This window comes from Mixophyes fleayi, chromosome 6 (assembly GCF_038048845.1).
Source record: "Mixophyes fleayi isolate aMixFle1 chromosome 6, aMixFle1.hap1, whole genome shotgun sequence".
Taxonomy (NCBI): Eukaryota; Metazoa; Chordata; class Amphibia; order Anura; family Limnodynastidae; genus Mixophyes; species Mixophyes fleayi.
In genome coordinates, this window is record NC_134407.1 from 8,148,457 (window position 1) to 8,176,402 (window position 27,946).

Here is a 27,946-nt window from a genome sequence, read left to right on the forward strand (position 1 = left end):
CCTGGATGAAAACCCACGCAAATACGGGGAGAACATACAAACTCCTCACAGATAAGGCTGCTATCAAAAAAATTGACCCTAGTCTCTCTCTTTGTGTGTCTGTCTGTGTGTGTGTTAGAGAATTTAGACTATAAGCTCCAATGGGGCAGGTACTGATGTGAGTGAGTTCTCTGTACAGCGCTGCGGAATTAGTGGCTCTATATAAATAGATGATGATGATAATGATAATTAGCCTAGGGTGGCCTGAACCCTCAATCAGGTCCCGGTCATTAGTACCATCGCATTCACGGGACTGCACAGTGGTCATCCATGGTACTTCCTCAGATGATGTCATCTCGCCAATAACTCAGTAAAGACCATATAGTCAGAACAACAACTTTAACATAACTGATTTGCAAAGTAACAATTGCGATGCTGCATTTTGGAAGCCCTGAGTTTGTTCACATTTTCCTTTCGGTGAAACAAACTCAAACCGTTGTTATTTGTTATTTTGACAAGTCTAACAGTATACAGAAAATACATTATTTTACTTCGACAATCATTTTTCACTGTAATTGTACCTTTGCATATCCTGCAACTCACAGCTTATGGATAGAGTTAGGAGGACAGCGGTAAATTGATTCTGCTGTAGTTGTTGTGGGACAGAGAAGTTTAAATTTGTGGCCACCTGCGGAATGGATGATTTTTGTTTTCAGAACATTTTTAAATTTTTACACTAAATGTCAGCTTGCTGCATGTCTCTGTCTTCATCTTGATTGACATGATGCTTGTTTGCGGTGCTTCTGCCCAACACTGCCAGTGTTACAGCCAAAGAAAATACCCACTGCGTAAGCTGGCAGAACATACATGCACCCAAAATATTAAACAGCTGAAAAGCTCCCAAAAAAAGCGCAGAAGGAATTGTTGATGGCAGCAACTGAATTGCAAATGACCCAGCCGGGGCTTCGGTTTATGGGACAGCTGGTGCTGCAGGGGTGGCTCTAAGGCAGAGTTTATTATTGCACTGTTTGACGTGCTGTAACTGGACTGTAGACTAATAGTGATGAGTATCCGTAGAAGGAGCTTTGTTTTTTTATATCTTTGTCGAAAAAGACCAGTGATTATAAGAACAATTCCGCTGTAAGTGATTTTTGTGAACACACCGAATCCTTGTGTTTTCAGCAGATGCTTAGGACTGTGTCATTTACAGCGAGACTAATCCTGTGTTTTAATGCCCTTAAATATGGTGTCCTCCTGCTGCCATATTTACTGATATATCCAGCAGCTGCAGGACGGAAAACTTACAACTGGTTTGCAATGCAATATAGGTGATGAACCAGTTCGGGAAACGATTTGCAGCAATTTTGAGCATCTCCATTGTTGACAGACATTATCATTAAACACCTTTAGGGCCATTTATAACTCTGTTCCTAGTTTTTTGCACACAGGGCAACCTCAGGTTCACAACCCAATATCGCCAAGTCGCCCAGGTTGTTTTGAGTAATCCTGGCAACTTTTATGTTGCAGTTTTCCTGTTTAGAAGGATGGGAAACCAGGGAGATAGATGGACAACTTTGTTTTTATTAAAACAACGCTCCCCACTCCAGTGGAGTGAGTTTAGTTTCAGCTGCACGTTCTATAGAAAGCAGTGCATTAAAAAGCTGGCATCATGCAGAGGATGTGCGACACAGGAGGTGCGATATTTCCTCCCGATACCTCTACTCATGCGGGCAGCCAGATTGACTCTGCAGATGCCTCAAGCAGCTTAATGATGTAGATCACCATCCCTCTCATTACACTTTATTTTTCTAAGTTGGTGGAGTTTATAGTATTTATTACATCCATTTGTTTACTCAAGAGGTGAGCATCTCTTCAACAAAATATATACCTCATTCCAAATTTGGGTGTGGAAGATTTGCACATTTCTCCAGTGTAGTATGACCTCTAGTGTTGATGTAGCACGTGCCCTTGTGTTTCTAACTCCCATTGTCCTATAGATTGTAAGCTTTCGAGCAGGGTTCTCTTACCTCTCTGTCTGTATGTATTACCCAGTATTGTCTTATTAATGTTTGTTCCCAATTGTAAAGCGCTACGGAATTTGCTGGCGCTATATAAATAAATGTTGATGTTGATAGTGTTCCGTACAGAATCCCTTGTATCCTTTTTGTGCTTCTTAGAATTCGAACCACATCCTAAACCATGCGGAAACTGTTTTTTCCATATGGCTTACGCATTTTTAGGTAAAATGTTAATTTAAGAACATACAGGGGCATATTTAAGAAATTGTGATGGTGCACTATTGCGCACTTACCGTGCAATCCAGGTCCCAGAGTGTGTCCCGCATATTTAAGAAGTGTGCATCGCAGCAGTTATCGTGGATATCTGCTGCTTTGCATTCCTTTTCGTTTTTGGGAGCAGTCACCATTCTACAGTATGGTGATTGCTCCCAACCGCAATCTAACAAGTTCCAAAAAAAAGTTTTTTGTAACTTGTCTTGATAATGAAGCTGAAGCTGGAGTACATTATCATAATTGTCAGATTTCAGTGCTGTCAGCTCTGCTCCGAGCAGAACTGGACAGCGCATGTGTGGAGGGATCACATGATCCCTCCCTGTCACTCACCGCTCTCTCTCTGCAACTATATTTGCAGAGACAGAGCGGGGATGTCTGTGCGCATGAGCAGTTTTTCAAACTGCACATGCGCAATTGCTGTAAGAAGACAAGGGAAGAGGACCTGGAGGAGATCCGTGGACATCGTGTTCCGAAGAGGCGGGGTCAGGCCCGGCGCTCCCATTAGGCAAGGTTAGGCAATTGCCTAGGGCGCCGGGCTCTGCAGGGCGCCTCAAAATTAAAAAACATTGGCTATTGTGCCGCTGTACAGCTTCCGAGAAATTCACGGGGAGGGGAGGGGGGAAGGGGCTATGAATCTTACCTGATTTAAGCTGCTCCTCTTTGCCCTGTCTCCTCCCCTCCGCTCACTGACTGTCGGGCGTGACATCATCATCACAGCCTGACAGTGTCTGTAAGTGGAGGGGAGAAGATAGAGCAGAGAGGAGCAGCTTAATGCAGGTAAGATAAGGAAAGACGTGGGGAGGGGAGGGAAGCGCCGATTTTGATTGACAGGGTACCTGCGGCGGGGGGCGCCTATATTTAAAGTGTGCCTGTGGGCGGGGGGGGGGGCACCGATTTTCACAGTGTGCCTAGGGCGCCAAGGACACTAGCTTCTCGGGGCTCGACCCAAATGGCGTTAGCCATTGAATCTTAGGAAGAGAGCGTCGCAGGACTGGGATCTTCAGATCCATCTCTGGCAGCATTGTTGCCCCTCTCTCTGCGCTGCTTTCCGCAAGTGGCATCTGCACATGCTCATCTCTAGGTCGCACATGCACAGTATAGACTCCGGGCCAGAAAATTGAGTCTTCACACGTAAGAAGTCATCGCTGGGACCAGGGGTGCACGCAAGATTTTTAAGTGCTCCATTTCGGCGGCACTGCACTTAACAGCAGCCGCGACGATGTCAAGGAAACGTCCGCGGACGCTTCTTTGACAGCGCCGCAGCTGCTATATAGTACAGTGCCGCTATGTAGGGACACTGTTCTTCGCGGAAGGGAGGGGATTCTGGAGAACCAGAAACCCCCCCCTGCGTACGCCCCTGGGGACAGCCTCCTTTCGGACGCGTTGTCTCGACATGACTGGGTAGTTTGTCATCATGACGATAACAGATGATACTTTACTGGAGAAAAAGCCGGCAAATATTAATTAGGCCCCGTCGTGCGGAACTCGTAATTTGTATTGCCAGAACTTTGCACCTCTGCAAAATGTTCTATCCCTGCATGAAATTCACTGCACGCAAAATTCAGCGTCACTTAGGTCACCTATACTCCGTACAGATGACCAGGCTCATCGTGTGCATCAATCACCAACGATGTTCAAACAATACAGGTACAAAGCAGCAGTTATAAAGGCGTCCAACTGTTTTATATTTGTAGCTCCCACAGGAATATGTTTGGTACAACTTGCTTTATTTTTTTACCATTTTACTGGATTTCAGTAAATCCCGCCGAGAGAGGAAGAAAGCAGAATATTAATATGCCCGGTAGCTGAATTGTGCTTTACCTCTCTGCACTTGACCTCCAGGATCTACAGCGTAACCCACAACACAAGGCTCTGCTTGAACTGTGACAGGAGTCACTTAATAATTATGGCAGCGGACGATCGGCAAAGCGGAACGCAGTGCGCGTGGTCTCGCTCGGTAAACCCTATTAACTAGAAATAGCACAGCCGAGCGCGGTGAATCTCTTTTTATATTGATTTGTAGTACTTTAGACTGCACTCCTATAAAATCGCATTAGAAACACTATAAATATTACAGCATGATAAATAAGACTGTAATTGAAAGAAAATGCAATAGCACGCAATTAAAAATAAATCAGGCTGGTTTAGCACCCAGCTATGGATTATGCAATGCTCAGTAAATTCCTGTGTGTCTTAATTGCATTTATTTCTGTGCATAGAGGCAGTTTGTCAAAACGACTAATATCCATTTAGATGAAGTATAATAAAGACATAGTATCAGGGGCTTATACAATGTAAGTATTGTATCTCCTTCAGCCCAGCGGGACAAAAACACAAGATATTATATTACATTGAACTCGTGCACAAACTATTTGAAGTTCAATGTCATCATTATGTCTATAGATTCTGAGCTGCAATGTTAATAAGCAATTACATAGAAATTAATAATCAATACATAGACAAGGAATAATATATTCTGCTTGTGGCTCATTATTCATTGAGTCGCGTACACAGAGGTGACCTTTGGTCTGTCGGCATCAGGTTTACAGTTGATTGGTCAAGGGAGATTATACTGTCAGACTGTGGCGCAATCCATTACTTCTAAAGCAGAAAATTCAACTCTTGCGCTAAGACTGGAATAAGGTTTAGCATAAGGTTTAGAAAGACCACCAGCATTCAATAAATAATATAGGGTACCATTGTTTAGAAGCGGGGCTTGCCCTTGTTGCCAGGTTTAATTTGATTGCAAAAAAAATTCTCAAACCTTAAGTCAGTTTTGGAATTCGTACAAACAATGCTTAAGGAAAACACACAAATTCCTGTATTCTGTCCAGATTTCCAGGTGAAGAGGGATGTCCTGTCAGTAATAGAGTCTTCTCACTCAAAGATTGTATCATTGATACGTTGTACTTCCATGAAACGACATTGTTCCTCCACAAAATTTGATTTGATTCAAATTCCCCCATCATCATCATCATCATTAACATTTATTTATATAGCACCAGCAAATTCTGTAGCGCTTTACAATTGGGAACAAGTATTAATAAGACAATACTGGGTAATACATACAGACAGAGAGGTAAGAGAACCCTGCTCGCAAGCTTACAATCTATGGGACAATGGGAGTTTGAAACACAAGGACATGTGCTACATCATATTGCACAATGGACCAGCTAGAATGTAAAGGTAAAAGTATTGAGTGGACTGTGTGTGTGGCAATGTTGGTCAGAGGGTTGTTGTCTTGTGTTAGCTGTGTAGAGGATGGTAATAGGGTAACCTAGGGAGATTAAGATGGTGGTTGAGGAATATCATAAGCTTGTCTGAATAGGTGGGTTTTTAGAGAACACTTGAACGTTTGAAGACCAGAGGAAAGTCTTACTGTGCGAGGGAGGGAATTCAAAGTATGTGCAGCCCGAAAAAAAATCCTGTAACCGAGAATGGGAGGATGTGATGAGAGTGGAGGAGAGACGTAGATCTTGTGCAGAACGGAGGCGTCGAGTTGGGAGATATTTTGAGACAAGTGAGGAAATGTATGTCGGTGCAGTTTTGTTGACGACCTTGTATATTAGTAGAAGAATTTTATATTGGATTCGTTGAAATACAGGCAACCAATGTAGAGACAAATTCGCTCATTTCTATTAGATGTATATAATGTAGAAGGAAAATCAAAATGTAAAGTTCGCTTACCCGCTAGATGTCTAGAGTGGATTGTAAGGCTGATGAAACTCGGCATACGTCCCAACATTTGAAAAAGAAAAGTTAAGACAAATGAAGCCACACCCCTTATCTACTTAGGTCCATGCCACATTTCACCAAATCATGCTCCAATTTGATCAACCACAACCTTGATCACCCACTTTCCATTAGATCGAAACACTTCACAGTCACGACAAATCGTAAGACATGCGTATGTATTCATCATGATGCTGTGGTGGGTCTTGGCGTATTTCTGGGAGATTTCTGGGAGAAATAGTCTATGTTAGAGTAGTTCTTGCTATATTAGTGATCTTATTATCCTGTAATTGTAAAGTACCAACATATTATGTTCCTAGCTGCCAACTGTCCATAACTCCCAATACAGAAATAGAAGTTTCTCAAACAATTTAGAGGTTCCCAGCAAGTCCTTGAAAGGGTGAGGTTATCCAGAAAGGATTTACTACAGAGAAAAATTCTCCAGCAAAAGAGCTGATCCAGCAAAAGAGCTGCTATTTCTATTTCTATATAACAATATGATAAGCCACCCGCCCCGTCAGGGCGCTTCTTCTAATAGGGTGGTCCTAACTCTAAACAATGAGATTCCTAAACTGGGTCATACATTCTGGTGTTTTTAAATTGAGAGGTAACTTACCAAGAGGTACCCCAGGAGCTTCCAAATGGCTATAGAGGACAAGCCCTCCCCAACTACCTGTGTTCATAATTCCCATCGACAGTTGAAGGGTTGTCCCTAAAATTCTTGTTCTTGTTGACAGGTCTATTTTGTTTAAAATGTATAAAAAATCTATTTTAATGGAAATTAGGCAAACATTTTGTTAAAAAATAGGATAAAGAAGCACCAAATTCTGCATCTAATGGACAGAACATGGTGTAAGAACCTGATTGTCCTAAAGTGCTTCTACCTGATTGTGATCTGTTGGTATATTGGCAGAAGAAGGTTGACTAGAATTCAGAATTATGCAAATTTGCTATTGCAAAGGTTTCCTGCCTATGCGGTGGTGGTCAACAGACGGGTCACAACCCTCTAGCGGCCCAGGGACCCTTCACCTGCAGCCTCCAGCCGGCTTCTCTCGTTATGACTTATTCTCTGCATTGTTGACAGGAACAATATTTTCAGGGACAAATCTTTGAAACCTGTGACTGTCGATGAGACTTGGAGACAGTTATGTTACATAATATTTTGTAGCAAGTAGGAGGTCGAATTTTCATGTGGTGGAATTTTGGGACATCCGGGAGAGTTTTGGGATGAGTAATATGAGTCACTTCCAGACTTTTTTTTTATTTCTTGAAATTACAATTACCATGGCTATTGGATGTTGAATGCCTCTAAAGGGTATATTTACTAAACTGTGGGCTTGAAAAGGTGGAGATGTTGAATATAGCAACCAATCAGATTCTAGCTGTCATTTTGTAGAATGTACTAAATAAATGACAGCTAGAATCTGATTGGTTGCTATAGTCAACATCTCCACTTTTTCAAGCCCACAGTTTAGTAAATATACCCCTTAGAGCTTTACATTTTTATTTTTTTGGGACAAATCTGTTCACACAAAGAAAATAGTGGACATCATGCTCTACTAATGCATACAGTGTTAAATATTATGATTAATATTTGCATGAAACATTATTCCAAAAAGTGCAGATTTTTGTTCTGCTGATAACCACAATATTTCTGCAGCTAAAGAAAATATTGAGAAAAGTAGAGGAAAAAAAATAGGGCTGATCAATAAACTTCAACTTCATTCGAAAGTCACCTGCAATCCAATCATTTCATACATTTAGTTGCAGGAGAGTAATCAATTTTGACGGCCAGTCATGTATAAAATTAAATGTTTATTAGAATATAAATGATATTTGTTTCATGGGGCTTATAAAATATGCTATGCCAGGGCAGAGCCCATTAATCTCCTGTGAGAAGAATGAACAAAATGATAAATGAGGAACTATCTTCAAAGTACAAACTAAAATATGTATTTCACTATAATGACATTATTTTATCTTATTTTATGTAACTTTTGTTTGTAAGGATCATTCCTTTTAGTATTTTTTTTAGTCTGTTGTTATTGTTGTTGTTAATACAGTTTAGTTGAAGAGACTAAGGGGTATATTTACTAAACTGCGGGTTTGAAAAAGTGGAGATGTTGCCTACAGCAACCAACCAGATTCTAGTTAGCAGTTATTGGTTGCTATAGGCAACATCTACAGCATTCTACAAAATGACAGCTAGAATCTGATTGGTTGCTAAAGGCAACATCTCCACTTTTTCAAACCCGCAGTTTAGTAAATATACCCCCCAAGAGCTTTCTGTAGGTAGCAGCACATCTTTATAATATTTTTGGAAACGCTCTGTGAATGGACACGCCCCCAAATGGCGTTAAGCACCGCCCCGAGACTTAATGTGAATGCCACCGGAGTGATTAGGCTTCCCTATTATTTGTCTTTACAGAGACCACAAGCAAGCAAAGTAACAGCTAGTTCTTGCTTGCAAAGTTTTGCCGCGTGTCATGCAGGAGACCAGAGATCAATGGGTCGACAAAGTTTATTTTATATTATGCTTTTACAAATAAATGCACATATTTTTTTCAGTACATCTCAAAAAATGAAGGCAGTATTATTATTATTATTATTATTATTATTAGCTTTTATTTATATGGCATCAAAATATTTCCACAGAGCCGTACAGATTATAAACGATAAGACCGTACCATGTATAACAGTACAGTACATTAAACAGGTAATATTATAACTCCTAAAGCTTTCAGCAAAGCTAATAGTACCCAGCTACAGAAAGTCTGGAAGGGGAAAGGGGGTGCAGCGTATATTTGGCACAAGCTGAGAACCTGTTCTTACCTCCCCCAGGTGATATGAGCTAGGTGAGCCCCCTACTGTTAGGGCTCGTGGAAGTCTGCTGAGGGAACAAAGTGCGACAATGAGACCACTGGTGATGAAACAATGGGCCAGTAATGAGGTTATCAGATTGATACCTCTGGCCAAGGGAGTCTATATCCCATAGCATTGTTTGCAACACATCTCCCACCAGTGCAGTCAGGGGGGAATTCCTGACTGCACTGGTGGGAGATGTGCAGCCTGATGGCTCCTTTCTTCGTTGGTGGGGGGAGCGGGTACTTCTAAAAATAAAAATACTCACGTGATCGCGGCACCGGCGCCCCTCCTCCCTCCTCTCTGCTCCGTTCGCACTGAATGTCGGGCGTGATGTCGCCCAACATTCATTGAGGAGCGGCGCAGAGAGGAGCAAGCAAGAAAAAGGACAGAAGGCAAGAAGAGAAGAAAAGAGAAGGGAAGAGAAGAGAAGAAAGAAGCCAATAAGAAGGTAAGAAAAGGTACAGAGGCATGGGGAGCAAAGCAGGAGGATGCATAGTGATGAAGGGGGAGGGGAAGCAGCATGGCACAGAGTGATGAAAGGGGGGAGAGCAGCATGACACAGAGAGATGGGGGGAACAGGATGGCACAGTATGATGATTGAGGTGGGCAGGATGGCACAGTGTGATGAAGGGGGGAGCAAAAGCAGTATTGCATAGGGTAAAAAAGGGGGGTCAGTAGAAGGGGGAGCAAAAGCAGCATGGCATAGGGTAATAAAGGGGGGCCAGTAGATGGGGGAGCAAAAGCAGCATGGCACAGTGTGATCTCGGGGGGCAGGTGAAGGGGGGAGCAAAAGCAGCATGGAGGGCACAGTGTGATCATGAGGGGGAACAGCATGGTGATGAAGGGGCACAGTAATGTGTGTGTGATGGCACAGTGGGCTTGTGGCAATGTCGTGTGTGTGAGGTAGGTGGTGGCTAATTAATGGGTGCTATTTTGTTTGTGGGGTGATGGTGGGGCAATTTAATTTTATAGTGGGAACTATTAATTTAAGATGGGGTAGTTTGGGGGCTATTAATTGAATGTGGGGCTGAGTTTGAGGAGCATGAGGTCTATTTATTAAATGTGAATATGAATTATTTAATGCTAGTTACGGTTGCGGGAAATAGGTATATTTATTATACGTAAGTGTTATTAATTTATTGCTGGGGCTGTTAGGAGGGAGAGAAATAGGTTTATTAAATTTGAATACTATTACTTTAATGTTGGGGTTGGTTGGAGGGATATAGGTCTATTTATTAAATGGGAATACTATTATTTTAATGTTGGGGCTGGAGGAAGACCTAAGTATTAATCATGGGTCCTATTGATTTAACACCAGGGCTGGTTGTAATTTTCTAAATATACCCATTTTTTATTCCAAATAGGGCCCCCAACATTCCAGGATCCAAAAAAGCCGCAACTAAAGAAGCCAGCAGCCACAGGTGGTAAAAGTGATAAGAACAGGTAGGAGAGAGCAAGATAGTCTGTCATATGTTCTGATTCTAGTGGGACAATCCAGATTTTTGGTGACAACAGTTCTGCCAAATCTAAGGGGCAGCTCAAGACTGTGTATTCTTTATATAATACATTATGGTGCTAGCTCTCCTTTGTGGGCTTACCACACCGCCGTTTGGTTACGCCTCTCTAGTGACTGGCCACACCCCCTCGTGGGCCCCTACCATTGTATTCCCCCTGTGGGCCCTTCATGCCCCAGTCCGACACAGCTTGTGAGTGTAACGCGGCCTGTTCTCTATTACCGGATTTCTGCATCACAAAACAAATATCTTCCCTACCTGGGACTTGAACCACAGACTCCCACGTGTTTGGTAGGGAAACTTTCCACCATACTAACAAGAGCTAGCTGTTATTTTCTTGTTTCCTCTCTCAGTCGTGGAGACTTGGCTCTCCGCCGATTAAGTGCATGCTAGTTTGCAAAATATTTCAAGGAATGTTGTGACGATTCGGCTTCCTGTATTTAGGAGAGTGCAGCCTAGATCCTAGGAGCAGGCATTCTTAGTTACTCTTAGATGAGGCATTGGATGATTACAGGTTTAGTAAGTAAACATTAAAGAACATTTAATCATGCACCCATTGAAAAGCTGATAACTTGGCAGCCAGTAGTAACTGTGCCATCGCCTGTTCTGCTAATACTTGTTACTGTTATGGATGATCGCCAGTTCTCTTTCATGTAATGAATAGATCTAATTGCTAATACTCCAAAACCAGCATCACACAGAGATAGCATAGTGGTGTCTTACAATGGCCTATCAATACCATTGTGACATACATGAGGTCGTGCCAACAGTGTTAATTGGGTTAATGAAAAATTACAAATAGAGAAATTACACATAAAGACCTAGGCCCATTATTTGGCGTCCTGCAGTATATATGTATCCAGAGAATCGAGGATAATAACAAATGTTATATAGCCAATTTGTTTTCTAACATCAAGTTTCAGGCTTGAAGATAGTCTTAAATGATCTAGATAACACACAATGGGCTGGTTCACACAAACATTTTATACCAATGAAACTAAAACATTCTCTTCCCAAAAAGTATTTATGATGTATTTTGCTAAAAGCGTATGGATGATGTATTGGTATTCTTATGCAGATTGGCATTTCGCACATACATGATCTGTCTCGCTGCTATGTCGATGTGTCCAATGGGGCAGGGACTGATGTGAATGAGTTCTCTGTACAGCGCTGTGGAATCAGTGGCGCTATATAAATAAATGGTGATGATGATGATTATCCACGTCATACAGGATAAACACGGCAGGAGTTAATTGCATACTTGCCAACTCTCCCGGAATGTCCGGGAGACTCCCTAAATTCGTGTCGGTCTCACGGACTCCTGGGAGAGCAGGCAAGTCTCCCGTGTCCCGCAACTGCCTAGCCTAAGTGACATGAATCGCATCATTTTGTCCCCGCCCCGTACGACAAAACCTCATTTCCGTCGTGGGAGGCGGGCCAATATGATGCGTTTGGCTGCGCCCCTCCCCCTCCTGCTCTCTAGTCACGCCCCTCTCCCGGACCACACTTGCCGAAAGTAGCCAAGTATGGTTAATTGTGTTCCCATCGTGACTGTCAGACCTCCTAATGTTGTATCTGTAATTAGGAAGAAAAATTAAGTTTTCGGAAAAACCTGCTTCCCTCAATTTAAGGCATTACAGCAACCTACTCATTTGCAGCACCTGCAGCTAGTTTGAATGACTGTATTATCTTACACTCTCTCAGGATATTTTTCTACTTTCTAACTGCACTGATATAACATTAGCGTTTGATATAATTGATACTTCTTTTTATTGACATTATTGCTGTACATTACACACTTAAATGGCAGCCCCCAGCTGCCAGTCCTTACATTAGTTTTTGTCCTGGCTTCCTATGCCTGGTACTCTCAACAGGCTCTGGGGTCATGAGTTTTGACAGGCAAATAAAACCATTTGGTGTCATTTACAGGCACACAGCAGTTTCCCAGGAGAGCCCGATTCTTAGCACTTTCCAGTTGATTTGTTAGCAGCCGTTGTACTTAAATACCCTAAACAGGAGAAATCAGTGTTTGTCTTTTTGCATGAATAGACGTGATAAATCTGTATCTACCAGCTATTCACATCTCCCCTGCCGCCCCAACTTATTAAATGACAGACATTTGTAATATAGACCAGCGGAAATGTGACTGCAATATCTGCGTGAAGCCTCTATCATGCATTTAGTCGTCTGACTCAGACCAGCTTCCACTTACAATACCTAGTGCTAGCATAGCGCATATCATCATCGACATTTATTTACATAGCGCCAGCAAATTCCGTAGCGCTTCACAATTGGGATATGTGGAAGATACAGATTTTACTTAATTGTTACTTAACTTAGAGAAAATGGATGTGAAATATTGAACCTTTCACTGGTAGATTTTGGTCCCACAGCAGATTGTACTGTTCATTATCATCATCATCATCATCATCATCATCTCTATTCATAGTCTATAAATTCCCCAAAATGCAAATGGAACGGCATTAGAGAAGACTGAGAAAAGCGAAACTTGAGGATTGTTTCACCTGCGGAAACGAGATTCTCACTACATTGTTACTTCGTTCTTCTGTAGCTTAAATTCAATTAATGTTGGTATTACACTGGTTTAAGTCAGGGATTGTTGCTACTGATCAACACAAAATACTAATAATAATGTAATGTTGTATAAAAAAACCTCTTAAAAAACAAACAAACTGGCAATATTCTCCCCAACACCCACACACTTGTTTTTATGCTTGGTAGAGGCATCTGCTATAACTTTAGCTTTGGGGTAAATATAATGAAGCTTCTGAAAAGGAATAGTGGAGGTGTTGCCCATAGCAACCATTCAGATTCTAGTTATCATGTTCTAGAATGCACTAGATAAATTTCAGCTAGAATCTGATTAGTTGCTATGGCCAAGATTTCCATTTTTCCTGTTTTAGAAGTTTTAGAACGTCTTCCCCTGTGAGTCATTTGACTAAGTCTCTCTGAGTTTTGCACATCTGGATATTCTTCTTTGCAATGTTTCTTGTGCTCCATCAGATTGGATGGGGACATTGTTGAACAGCAATTTTCAAATCATTAATCAGATTCTCAATGAGATTCTACGGGGCCATTGCAGAACATTCATCTTTTTGTATTTAAACCTTTCCAATATGGCTTTTTCGCATATTGGATTACAATTGTAATCCGGGATAAAAAATTTCTCATAGGTGATAGTACGGACAGTATTTTTGGGATGATTCACAGGGTTGGGCTTGTGTTAGGGTAACGTTTAGGCCATTGAGTTTCACTCTTGGTCTTACCAGACCATAAAATCTTCATCCATTTGGCCATTTTATGAAAAAAAAAAAAACAATGAAATTTGTCTTTAATACAAGTGCAATTTTAAAAAAGTAAATACACGAAAGTAAATAGTAAATGCATCCCTAAGTGAAATTTAATGTGAATTTTCTTTAACACCAGTTTTCTTTTTTCATATTGTCCAGGCTATTGTTGTTTTGTCCAGTCTCTGTCACAGAAGACTGTAATTCTAATGTGGTTGCCAAATGCCTCTTAGTGGCCTTTTTGAAGAATTTGGCGTGTTCTGTTCTTGTTCTAGACAAATTCACATTTGAGTCATACTGTCTCCATTTCTTTAGGATGTTTGTTGACAGTTCTCTGGACAATTCAAGTCTTCAAATATTCTTATATCCTTCCCCTGATTTAGGATTTACTATATTCTTTTCTCAGATTTCCAGAGGTTCTTTGCTCTTCACTATGAAGCTTTTATTTGGATATGTGCTGGGATTTCTCAGAGGTGTGGCTTAATTTTGGAACGAACAAAACAATTTAATTGCACACAGGTGGACCCCAGTAATTACAAAGGTTTATTTAAGTGTATTTTTTGGTTATTGTCTGTTTTTATCTATCTTTAGTTCTAAATATTGAAATGACAAAGAGTCCACAATAACCCTGGCACAGAAGTTAGGTAGCCCATGTATAGAGAATAGGCTTTGTTGCCCAGGTACAGCAATGGTCAATAAGTAAAATACATGAAAGGAAAATTCCATAGAGGTGATAACCTAATTTATATAACTGAACTCACGGACGGACCATCAATCTTATTCCGTCAACTTCCCCACTTGACTTTTCTTCATGTTCTAAAAAACAACTTTTCTACCTTATGAAACATTTTCCTTATTTTGTTTTATTCATAACTCACGTTGCATTCTAGACTGTAACAGTTGTGCTCTAATATTAGAAAAAGACACAAATAAATACATTGGGTGTAGGAATGTGGGCTATTTAAGGTTTTCTGAAAGCGTAGACATTGATCAGTCTGACATGTACAGCGGCAGAGTGAGTTATAACAGTCCAACAGGGAACACAGACAAATGGATAAGAAACAGCCTGACTGAGCACTTGTCATCTCGTAGAGAACTTTCTTCATTGAGAATAGTCAAGTAAAAAAATGATACAGAGTGGTCTACGGTACAGTATGTAAGGAGGATGGGTTGAAAAGACAGAGGAGATAGATTCCGCAGCTCTCTGGTTCTATAGAATTTACTTTTCACTCAAGAGTAACAATGTATCCTCTATGGAAGCTTGTAGTTAAGGCAGAAACACATGAAATCATTCATTGGAAGACAGACTCTTTAGGATAGGGGCTAAGTGTTTCCTTGCCCCATTTGTATACCCTACTCTAGTACCCCTTGGTAGTTAATACTTAGCATTGTTTCATTAATAGCACCTAGTTTGGAATGACATTAATTAGAAAAGTTATTTTATGGATTTTAATATATGATCAACTACACAGATCTGTGTGTAATGAATACAATGGCAAATATACATTGTTGGGCAGCATGGTGGCTCAGTGGTTAGCACTTAGCCTCACAGCACTGGGGTCATAAGTTTGATTCCCAACCATGGCCTTATCTGTGAGGAGTTTGTATGTTCTCCCCGTGTTTGCGTGGGTTTCCTCCGGATGCTCCGGTTTCCTCCCACACTCCAAAAACATACTGGTTAAATAGCTGCTATCAAATTGACCATAGTCTGTGTGTCTGTGTTAGGGAGCTTAGACTGTAAGCTCCAATGCGGCAGGGACGGAAATGAGTGAGTTCTCTGTACAGTGCTGCAGAATTAGTGGTGCTATTTAAATGATGATCTCTCCATCTAATTCATACTTACCCACTTTTGAAGGCAGCTTTCCGGGAGGGGGGTCCGTCAAAGGGGCGTGGTCACGTGTGGAGTGCCGTTAGGCTCCGCCCTGTCAATCGTAAGATTGTAGCAGGGGGCGGGGCTACAGTGCCGTGTTTAGCCCCGCCCCCACCCATCTTCAACGGAGACAGCTGGATCCGGGATTTTTGCCTGCTCTCTCGGGAGTCCGGGAGAACTCACTAAAATTCGGGAGTCTCTCGGACATTCCAGGAGATTAGGCAACTATGATCTAATTTCTGGTGGAAGACATAGCTGTTTTAAGGCATAGTTGGGGAACTGAGTGGTAGTGGCACATATTTTGCCAAAGATGTTATCACAGGGTAGAATGTGGAGTTACCAGTACTCTCAAATCCAATCCTGGAATAACCAACTGCTGCCCAAGCTTCTGCTTTTTAGGTGGAAATAACAGCTGACATGTATCAATTCAGTTTGAAAAAACAATTGTCTGAGCTCTCACTTCCCTCCTCTCTACAAAAGAACTTGGCAGACAGCCAGAACTGCTATTAGACTTTATTGCAACAATGTTGCTGGACTCTAGGAAGCAGTTAACCCTCCGAGGTGCAGACAAGCTGTAAATGTAAAGGCTTACGTCAACACTGGCGATTTTAATCTGCTCGTATTTCGCTTTAATTTTCATTTGGTAGATCAAAAAGAACCGAGCACAGTAGAGATCATTGATGTCTATAAGGAAATTAAAAGACCTTTCCTTCTTTTTTTAGCATCCTTATCAGTCCTTCCTTAGGTGAAGATCCCTGTGTGCACAGTCACTATTATACTTATAGGGATCAATGTTCCCTAATATGCAGTTATCACTTCTCCACCTCTTCTCTATCGCATGCAAACTGGAGCACAGCACATGCGGATTAAAAATGCTCTCACCCAAAGGAAGGGAATTAAATTGACCGCAAGTAATTTTTTTCCCCCGCAGCGTTAAAAAAAAAAAAAATCACCCGCAGGTTTTTTAACTGCTAAAGCGAGCGCAAAAACTCATGCAATTCAATTGAAAAACAGGGAACGCTGCCCCCGCGCGTTAATCATTGTGTTTGCGAGTTTTTAAGGGAGTGAAGGGGAGTTTTAACGCGGTCATGTATAACACAAAGAAAAAGGATTTTCATACATTAGATTGCATTACACATTGATAATATCTACATTACAGTACTTTCTTTAGCATATTTTTTTATTTAACTATTTTTTACTGTAGAATCATCTATACCGTGTCAAAACACATTAGTACATACATATTTGTACCAAAAACATACATAAAAATATTTTATTTTATGGTTTTTTTTTATTTCATTATTTTTTCCCAAGAAAATCAACTTACACAAGTTAGGCATTAGTGATAGACATAGTTTATCTTTTTTTTTCTCATTATTACATGATTTCAAATACTTTTCAGAGGTTTTTTATTTTTATCGCACCCCAAGGAGGTGCGAGATAAAACAGCATATTGACCTGTTTAACGCACCGCGTTAAAGAACAATTGAATAGCTTCTAACGCAGCTGCCTCTCGCACACCCTATACTTTAAATAGACCTTCTACTGGAGCGCGAGAGGACCGTTTCATGAAAAAAAATGTAGCGTTAAAAATGGAATTGAATCGGGGGTAAAGTTAACCCGCTCGAAAATTATAAAACACAGTCTTAAAATGACTTAATGTGGTCTGAAAAAAACTTGCTGTCAATTGAATACCCCCCTAAATATTTTTCAGTCCGAATGTAGCATAAAACAAATAATGTTTTCTGATAAACCTATTATTCATTTCTTTTAACATAATATATTTAAAGACATCAATGTGACTGTCGGTGAGATGATCTTTCACTCTGTGGGGGAGAGGAAATGTGAAAAGCTGAAGAGAAAATGAGTTTATTGCCAAGAGGTCAGCAAAGGCGAACTGCACCACTCATAGCTAAACCGGGAGAATAAATAGCAATGTAATGAGCGCTAGCTTTGTGCTGTCTTGTTACTATGCTTTGTCCTTTAAGCTTTGTGTGCGGATGGAAAATAGATTAAATATTTTGGAGAAATAATAAGTTTTCATCTAACACGCAGCATCTGATTGCTTTAAAAAAAAACATCATTTAATGAACTGTCCGGCAACCTTTGGAGAGATAATGAATTTGAGAACAACTGTTGTTGACTTTCACAATAGCCGCCGGGTCCCAATAAGCTTACAATAAATTAGAGTAAATTATGAATTGCGTTGCTTTAAAAAGGATAGAGACGTAACTGACGGGGGCTGCGGGAGGGGGGATCACCAGAGATAGAGAGCAGTTTACATATTTAATACATTGGGCTGGCAGCCCCATCTGGCACTATGCGTGCAGGATCTATAAATTGAGTTTCGTGCTCGTTTATCAAAAGAAAAGGCAAAGAAAATAAAGTTTCTTCCTCTTCCTACAGCAGATGATAAATTGCAGCTTTGAGTTTGGTTTCAGGGGTCTGTGTCGAATTTATTGACTTGCTATGAAAAGTGATTAATCAATTGGATGGAGTGTACATGCCAGGGTAGGCTGACCGTGTGTACATGACGTGGACAGCCGAATGTAGAGGCTCCTTGCTGAACATTTACAGTCTGTGCAGCGGTTATTAATATTGCAATTGTTATGAGCTGGGTATAAGACGCCAGTGAATCTAATTATCGTATGAAGTGTGGTATTGTGGCTTTAGATGAATGAATTGCACTGTGAAATTAAAGAATAGACGATAAAGTAAACTATTTTTTTATTTTAAAAAAAAATGTGAATGATTCATTTTTTATAGTGCTAACATATGCTGTAATGCTGTACAACACAAGGAGCATGCAGAGAGGTGTGATGGGGCATTCCCAGGGGCAGGCTGGGCTTGGGGCAGGGGGCATCTGCCCCCTTGGCCGGTCCCATGGTAGGCTACCTTGGGCTGGGTCACATACATTTGTTTACCTTTAAAATAGGCTGCAGAGTCAGGTCTTGCTCCCAGGCTAAAATTTACCAGCCCTCCCCTGGGCATCCCACTGCCTGCTGGAACTTGATAAATTATTCAAGTATCCTGTAGGGCAGTGTTGGCTAACCTGTGACACTCCAGGTGTTTGTGAAACTACAAGTCCCAGCATACCCTTCCAGCAATAAGCTGCTATATATTGGCAATGCATGCTGGGAGTAGTTGTAGTTTCACAACACCTGGAGTGTCACAGGTTAGCCGTCACTGCTGTAGGGTGATGTGAGTGCATCTAAACAAAAATCCAGATGCATAGATGACTGTGTCATTATGGCTGCTGATTGGCAGGCTTTTCCACCACCAAGACCCTTCAGGAAGTTAAATGCACAGCAAACAATAATGCAACCAAAACCAATGAAACCAGGGTCTGCTAGGGCTGGCAAATTTCCAGTGGCATCCCCAAACACCCTTACTGATTGGCTGGTCAACTATAACAAAGAAAATTCCCCAGTAATATTAACTCTTGCCGGGCTCAGTTTTTATTTATTTTTATACAAACTGGGCGCCTATATTCCCTTCGGCCAATTCCTGCCCTCTGTGATCATTTCCTTCCTTCTCATACACCAGCAGCTGCTACTTTTCTGTTCTGGACCACTATGGCTGGGTGCAAACACAGTGTAGAAATCTTGGCACTATACCGGAAGCGCCACCCGTTCCCTCCTTCTCACGTACCGGCTACTGCTATCTCCTCTCTCTGGAGCGCAATGTATAATGCAAGAACCTCAGGTTATCACCAGAAAGCTGCACGCACCCATTCCACCTCCCTAATCTGAATGTATTTTGTGATTTCTCCTAATTTGCAAAACTTGGGCTTACAATACTAGAGACACCTTGGGATTTAAATTCTCCAGGAAACAGTAAAGATAATTTAGGAACAAATGCAGAACAAAGAGCATGCCAATATCTGGTTTAGGGTTCTGCCCTCGTAAAAATACTCAGTGCGACCATTTTTAGTATTATGGGTCCGGAAATTTACATGCTGAAAAGAGCCTACTGTCTAAGACTTACTGTCCTTAACTTAAACATTCCTGAAATACTGTTAGAAATGTGTCTAGAAGTTCACTTTTCCATGTGTTCCATTCAAAAAAACTATTTGCAATAAACAAGTCTGTTGCAGAGAACTGGAAAGGATCCTCTTCATCCCTTCAATCTCATTGAATTATCTCGCCCAGCAAAACAAAACCCTGATTTTGCGTGTGAGTATAAAATAAGGCGTGTGCTGGTGTAGCCAAAAAGTTCCCATCACCTAATCCACCAGCTCCTCTCAGCAGAACACATACATTTTTTTATGGGTGTAGTACGAGCTATCGGTGCTGTAAACTGTTTACTCCTCCATAATTATTCCTATAATGAACAGAGCGACCTAGAAAAAATAACTACTTACCAGTAAAAAGACACAGAGGAAATCCAGTGAGAGGACATGGCGACACTTCCAAATGGCGTCCGTTGCGTGCGCGACTTTGTTGTTTTTTTTTTTTTTTTGAAGCGACAACGCACGGACATTGGTAATATTAATTTTATTCCTAACCCTAACCCTAACTCCTAACCCATAACACCTAACGTAAAGGTAATACTTAACTGGGTCCGTACGTTGCCTCTTTAAACCACGAAATTTCCAAGTCGCGCCCGCAACTTACGTCATTCGGAAGTGTCACGATGTCCTCTCATCGGATTTCCTCTGTGTCTCTTTTCTGATAAGTAGTTATTTTTTCTAGGTTTCTCTGTTCATTATCGGAATAATTATGTAGCACCGATAGCTCAATTACCACCGTTTTCTCCCCTGCAGATGTCGCCATTTTCACGTGCATCACATAAAATACAGCGCATTCATGCCAGATGGTATTTGTGCTGCTGCGGCTGCTCTGTCCTCCTTCTTTACATGATCTTACGTGCCTGGAGGATTTTGGATCATGTGAGAATCCTCAATTCAGACTGTTTTACTCATTACGATGATTGTTGTCATTGGCTTTTCTCTAATAGCTGAGCTGCAGCATCTTATAGGGTGAAATCATCCTAAAAGACAGTACTACCTCCGTTAAAGGCTTTTCATGCACTTTGACTGGAAAATACATAAAATAAAACAAACAGGGAAGTATGGCTTTGGGGCTCTCAGAGACGTGACATCACCCAAGAACTAGTATATGACAAACATTGTAAAAAGCCTAATTGTAAAATGCAAATATTAATACACGCACTGCTATAGCGTCATTGTGCAGTTTGGCAAAACAGGTTAAGGGCCAAATTACCCACTCGATCACTCAGGCAATTGGCCCAACAGTCAGATTCCAAGATGGTCATACAAACCCCTCTCCAACTTCCATATTAGCTGATGACTACATGCCCATAAGGGGGAATTACTCGCCCATTTTTCCTGGATCACACCCGATCTGATAAATAATTAGAGATGCTCACTGACCCCCGTGAACTGGTTTTGGTTTTGGATCTGGATTAGCTTTGTGTTTTGGTTTTGGCAAAACCGCACTCATGTGTTTTGGTTTTGTTTTTGGATTTTTTTAGAGAAATGGCTAAAATATGCTAAAATCACATAATTTTGCTCTCTTTTTGTTCCTACATTATTATTAACCTCAATTACACTAATTTCAAGTCATTTGCAGTCAATTTTGACCACCTCACAGATCACAGTATTATTTTCATACACTTTCGGACAAATACTGCAGCGACCTGGCTGGATGGTAAGCGACAGAGCAATGACACAAACACACGGCAGTTCCTAGCACATCTAGGACACATTGGCACACAGCAGTGGCAGAAAACAAAAATGGGGGTCCGCCCTCCCTCCCGCCCTCCCTCCCACCCCCCGTTATATTGGATCATAAAAAGGAATTCAAAACTCACGAGATCCGAGATCCGACGATGTCACTATGACGTTTTGCCTCATTTTTAATTTCGAAGGCGCGCGACAGTACCGAGCCAACTTGGCTCGGTACTGCGAATTTGGCTTCAAATGACTCATTTGGTTGACCAAGTCTTTTCAGGTATTCCAAGCTTTCTCCACATATTCCCAGGCCCCTTATATTGAGTCTATTCAAACACAATGCAGTAGTTGTGTTTACTTTGTTTTCTCTCTATCAGGCCTATAAATTAAGTCATGGCAATAGAATAGTGATACTCAACTGTAACCAAGTTACTGGCCAGGAGCGGTAGACTGGTCATAGGAAAAATTTGCATTCAAGGCCGGGTTTGCTGGCTCATGCATACGCAGTGGAACTGAATGTCCGAACTTGTGAAAACATTTTTAATTTAAGTCATAAAGCATATTTTGATTTATTTCCTTCTGCGATAAGAGAAGACAGATTGCATCTGCACTTGTACTGCAATGATCCTTATTAATTAGGCTTCCCCTATGGCATGGGAAAACTTTTCGCCAGCGAGACCCAAGATTCGCCCACGGGCTGACCCTTTCATAGATAGGGAGAACCCAATGTACGATGCAAAGATAAGGCTTTTCTGCGGTTGATTGACAGAGTCCTATATCTGCTGCATTATCTCAGTAATGAAAACATATCTAAAGCAAATTCAAATTTCAAATACATTTGTCCTAAATATAGCAAAACTGAAAAGCCATGTAGAAAGAAAAGCCTTGAGCAGAGATGGATACAGTGGTTGGAGTGACATTTAATGTGAGCAGATGCTATAACGACTGGTTAACAACTGTGTTCATTTTAAGCCGCTACATTGTACATCATCCAATCTTCCAATTCCTTGTTTATTGTGGCGCTCAACAATTGTAAATTTGTAGCACTCCGCTGCAGTTTCAGCCGTACTTGTCATGCTACAGTACTCTGGATAAAAGGTATTTTTATCACCCTGCTAAAAGCACTTGAGAGTTTTAATGAAGGCATGTGTGTATATAGACAATGTAACCTGGAGGAGATGGGTCACCCGGCTGATGACGGAGGACATTTTTAATGCACTTAGACAGCTCTCTTTACTTACGTTTATTGTCGATGGCTCAGACATACTTCATGTCTCTTTTTTCCATCTTTCTCAATCAAGCCAGAAAAAAAAAAATCTGTTTTCCGTTTCTTTTCCTCCTTGATGTTGAAGACCAGATTATATTAACCGCTGTAGTGTATAAAACAAACTTGGGCAACTTGTGACATGGAACTACAAATCCCAACATGTCCTGGCAGCCATGATGAACTTGACCATAGCTGCAAGATCCCCACTGTTTAATATACAAACTAAATCCAGGACATTATTTTCTAATAATTATGTTATGTATTTTTTTTTTGCTATCATATTGCATTTTCCATAAGGGGAATAACTGATTGACATACTCAGTCATCTATGTCTTGCAATCCAGTCCTCCTCCCATGAAAGACAATTAACATATTTGTTATTGAATTACCACCAGTTGCTTAACAAACACAACAGATCCCTTCAGGCTCTATTCGTTCCACTTGCAAGCTTGCGTATTGGATTAGCTAGTTGCATCCTCAGTGTGACCCAGCATGCCTTCTATATTTGATTCAATAATTAACATTATTCTAAACGTACACTTTATGCTTAAAGTTACATTACACTTTATTTTTCAAGATTATGTTGCAGACCTATCACGGGCAGAACATGATCATGTTTAATTGATGTGCAACTTCTCAAAGACAGAATGTGGATTTGACATCTAAAGCTCGTTTGCTAATGTTTCCATCCTATCGACATTACTTTATAAATAAAAACTGTGAAACTGAGATTGAAAAATGGAACATTGGTTTAACCTATAATAGTTTTTAAATATTTTAATTGGAATTTATGTGCTTGTAAACAGACACATAAAGTTTCAAAATAGCTTGCTGCAGCAAACATTAAAACTCCTTGGCAATGTCTATCCCTTGATTAAAGTTAGTGGCTAAGAATTTTGGGCAATGTTCACAAAATTGTACCAACACTCAGTAGCAGGCAGAAAACATCTTCTGAACAACTTTTATATAAGACGATCTAAGTATCGTTGTTGTCATTCAAATGTTGCAGTTAAATAATTGATTTATCTCTACAGAAAATGATGTATCATTATACGGTTCATGATAGTGTTTTATTTTGTGATTATCTCTCATCTTGTTCCTTTCTTCTTCTAGATTATGCTCCTGACTGACCCAGAGATTGAAAGCAGCCTCATGATCAGTTCGGATGAAGGGGCCACGTATCAGAAATACAGGCTTAACTTTTATATTCAGAGTCTTCTCTTTCATCCTAAACAAGAAGACTGGATCCTGGCGTACAGTCAAGACCAAAAGGTTGGCTTTAAAGGGATTCGTAACTTGTTCAATGTGTAATTAAGCAGTAATTTTCAGATAAATAATTTCCCAGGCATAGGAATACCTTTGTCATACAATGTAAACCTTGTTTTTCAATTCTTAAACAACATTTAGTTAGGGGTAGGGAACCATCTCCTGCTCGGCCATGTGGCACCAGTTTTGAGGTGTGGGAGGATAGAAGATTCTGTAGCCAATCAGATTATTTGAAAGCTCACAGCAGTAGAAGATGATTGTGGGAGGCAGTGACCTGTCAGCTCGTGTGATTGGGTTAGTGAGGACAGGGCTGCATGTGACAGGGGCAGTGACATGATGTGAGGAGGGGAATGGAGGCAGCAGGAAGTCACAGACTAAGAGTTATATAGTGGAAGGAGCAGGGTCCCCAGCAGCACAGAGAAATTCAGGAGATGAGTGATGTGTTAGTGAGGACAGGGCTGCATGTGACAGGGGCAGTTACATGATGTGAGGAGGGGAATGGAGGCAGCAGGAAGCCACAGACTGAGAGTTATATAGTGGAAGGAGCAGGGTCCCCCCAGCAGCACAGAGTATATCAGGAGATGAGTGATGTGTTAGTGAGGACAGGGCTGCATGTGACAGGGACAGTGACATGATGTGAGGAGGGGAAGGGAGGCAGCAGGAAGCCACAGACTGAGAGTTATATAGTGGAAGGAGCAGGGTCCCCCAGCAGCACAGAGTATATCAGGAGATGAGTGATGTGTTAGTGAGGACAGGGCTGCATGTGACAGGGGCAGTTACATGATGTGAGGAGGGGAATGGAGGCAGCAGGAAGCCACAGACTGAGAGTTATATAGTGGAAGTAGCAGGGTCCCCCAGCAGCACAGAGTATATCAGGAGATGAGTGATGTGTTAGTGAGGACAGGGTTGCATGTGACAGGGACAGTGACATGATGTGAGGAGGGGAATGGAAGCAGCAGGGAGCCACAGACTGAGAGTTATATAGTGGAAGGAGCAGGGTTCTCCATCAGCACAGAGTAGTAATGAGAGGCTCCAGTCACAGTGATGTAAATAGTTTGTGGGGGCAAATACATATCTGCAAGATATAAAGTTCTTACATATACAGGGAATACGTCACAAATGATTTAAAAACTTCCTATCATGGAGTCACTCAAAGTTTTAATGATTTTGTGTATTGTCATCCTTATCAACTATCGTCAACACCCACTTTAGCAACTTCTGCTCCTTGAAACACTTCTTTAAGGTACCCTCCTATGGAATACACAACATTTTCTCATAAGAGGCGCTGGACTGGGTCACTTCTCAGTATGGAGAGCGGAGAGATTTCATCTCTGACAGAATGGAGCAGTGGTATTGACTCAGTACGGCAGTTGTAGGGATTCGGTTTATTAGTTGTAGGGATTCAGTCTGGTATTTGTAGGGAATTGGTCTGGTAGTTGCAGGGATTCGATCTTTTAGTTGTAGGGATTCGATCTGGTAGTTGTAGGGATTCGGTCTTTTAGTTGTAGGGATTCGATCTGGTAGTTGTAGGGATTCGGTCTGGTAGTTGTAGGGATTCGATCTTTTAGTTGTAGGGATTCGGTCTGGTAGTTGTAGGGATTCGATCTTTTAGTTGTAGGGATTCGGTCTGGTAGTTGAAGGGATTATGTCTTTTAGTTGTAGGGATTCGGTCTGGTAGTTTTAGGGATTCTGTCTTTTAGTTGTAGGGATTCGGTCTGGTAGTTTCAGGATTCGGTCTTTTAGTTGTAGGGATTTGGTCTGGTAGTTCTAGGGATTCGGTCTGGTAGTTGAAGGGATTCTGTCTTTTAGTTGTAGGGATTCGGTCTAGTAGTTTTAGGGATTCTGTCTTTTAGTTGTAGGGATTCGGTCTGGTAGTTTCAGGATTCGGTCTTTTAGTTGTAGGGATTCGGTCTGGTATTTGTAGGGATTCGGTCTGGTAGTTGTAGGGATCGGTTTATTAGTCATAGGGATTCAGTCTGGTAGAATGGGACATCCGGTGCTGAAACAGAATTGGTGCAGTCCAGCAGATTTTAACAGGGAACCTTACAATGCACTCTCACTAGATCACTGCTGCATTTGTTCAGGAGCCAGGATTTTCCCAAAAATGGTGATCTATTTTAAATCATTGTAGTGCTTTCTATACTAATAGGCTCAACTCTTATTGAGTTCTTCATATCTCTCTCCCCAGCTATACAGCTCATCCGAGTTTGGGAGGCGTTGGCTGCTTCTTAGCGAGTCGGTGGCACCAAATCGATTCTACTGGTAAGATGCTTGTTCAAACTCAAAGTCAATTTTTGGGAGCTTAGTACGAGTGTAACTGCCAAACTGTGGACTGTTTCATTAGATGGTCACTGGGGGACAAGATTTTCACAGTGACTTACATAAGATTTCACCAACAAAGAGTAATTATCGGCTCCTTTTGCCCCTTCATAGTACTCACAATATGAGACATCTCTACAGCAAGTCCCAGTTACAAAGGACATGTGATCATATAGTGACTATCTCTATAGGGAATCCCGAGTGACCATATAGTGACTATCTCTATAGGGCCTCCCGAGTGACCATATAGTGACTATCTCTATAGGGCCTCCCGAGTGACCATATAGTGACTATCTCTATAGGGCCTCCCGAGTGACCATATAGTGACTATCTCTATAGGGCCTCCCGAGTGACCATATAGTGACTATCTCTATAGGGCCTCCCGAGTGACCATATAGTGACTATCTCTATAGGGCCTCCCGAGTGACCATATAGTGACTATCTCTATAGGGCCTCCCGAGTGATCATATAGTGACTATCTCTATAGGGCCTCCCGAGTGACCATATAGTGACTATCTCTATAGGGCCTCCCGAGTGACCATATAGTGACTATCTCTATAGGGCCTCCTGAGTGACCATATAGTGACTATCTCTATAGGGCCTCCCGAGTGACCATATAGTGACTATCTCTATAGGGCCTCCCGAGTGACCATATAGTGATCGTACAGCTCAAACCAAACATGTGCAGATATCACCAGGTTTTCAAGGTGCTTCTTTCGTTCTGTCCATTTGGCACATCGCACGAGAACGGCCATCCTACTATAGGTATATAAGTCAATATGGCAGGAAGAAGGACAGTAATTAAATTGCAAGATAGTTATCATACTACATCCCCACAGACTATCTATGGGTGCATGGTAAATTGGGCATTGTACCATTGACAAAGAAGTAACTATCGTGCTACGGAATGCAGCTGTATCGGTGCTATCAGTCAGAACCACGTGTCTATGCAAATGATTCATTATATCTGGAGCTGTTCTTGGTGCTGAAGGCAATTGTGTGTTGTGGCCAGACCCCTGTCCCTTATTTTGTGCAGTGAAGGGAAAAGGACTGAGAGAACGGAGTGGGATCTGATTACAAAGATGCTCGATGCTGGATGTGGTTGCCTGACTGCACCCAAAACCTTTATGTGTACGTTGAGCTGTTCACATGAACAGAGGAAAGCGGAATATCAACAAGAAACAGATAGAATCAGCATTATCCAAAAGCAATTTTTTTTGCTTGTTTGTAGACACATTGTTAGAGATGTACTCAATATTCCAAATTATATATATATTTTTTTTACATTAAGCCATAATACTCCTATTTCACCTAAGGGTGTATTTTATTAATCAAACGTAACGGAATCAGAAATTTTCCTTTGGGATAACAATGGATAGACTTGTAGGCTTTCCATTGCTTGTTGCCGTAATGATCCTAGGTCAGAAGATGATGATTGCTAGGTCAGCAGTATGTAGTTTTCCTTTATGTCCGTTTCATTTGCAAAGCAGGAAAGAGATGGATTCACTTTTGTAATCTAGATCTGTAAGTAGTGTCTTATTCCAACTGAAAAATGCGTGCGACAAAGGAACATGACTTGTGACCAACGATGTAAAGTTCTTACTCCCCAAGAGCTTGCAATCAAATAGGAAACAATTGAAGCGATAGAAAAGTTCAGTGTATGCTTTGAGCAGTAGACTAACCGTGTGGGTCCATATAGGGGTGTACAATGAGTACTGAACTGTCTGACCCCCCACCTGTATTATGTCTATGAACTAAGATAGACAGGTAACAGCAGTAGAACTGTAGGGTAGGTATTATAGAGAAGGGTAATAGCGGCATTATGTGGAGATAGACAGAG

At 41.3% G+C, this 27,946-nt stretch overlaps 1 protein-coding gene across 8 annotated transcripts in view; it reads left to right on the forward strand.

The window, feature by feature from the left end:
* The window catches only part of SORCS1 (sortilin related VPS10 domain containing receptor 1), a 459,666-nt gene that overhangs the window by 221,150 nt on the left and 210,570 nt on the right, over positions 1–27,946 (forward strand). For all 8 annotated transcript variants that reach the window (XR_012693296.1, XM_075215731.1, XM_075215724.1 and 5 more), the window contains exons 4-5: positions 23,635–23,793; positions 25,976–26,049. Coding sequence is in view for 7 of the 8 variants with exons in the window: in XM_075215731.1 (XP_075071832.1) it covers positions 23,635–23,793; positions 25,976–26,049 (233 nt within the window). In the remaining variant the exon portion in view is untranslated. The remainder of the gene's footprint in view (positions 1–23,634; positions 23,794–25,975; positions 26,050–27,946) is intronic.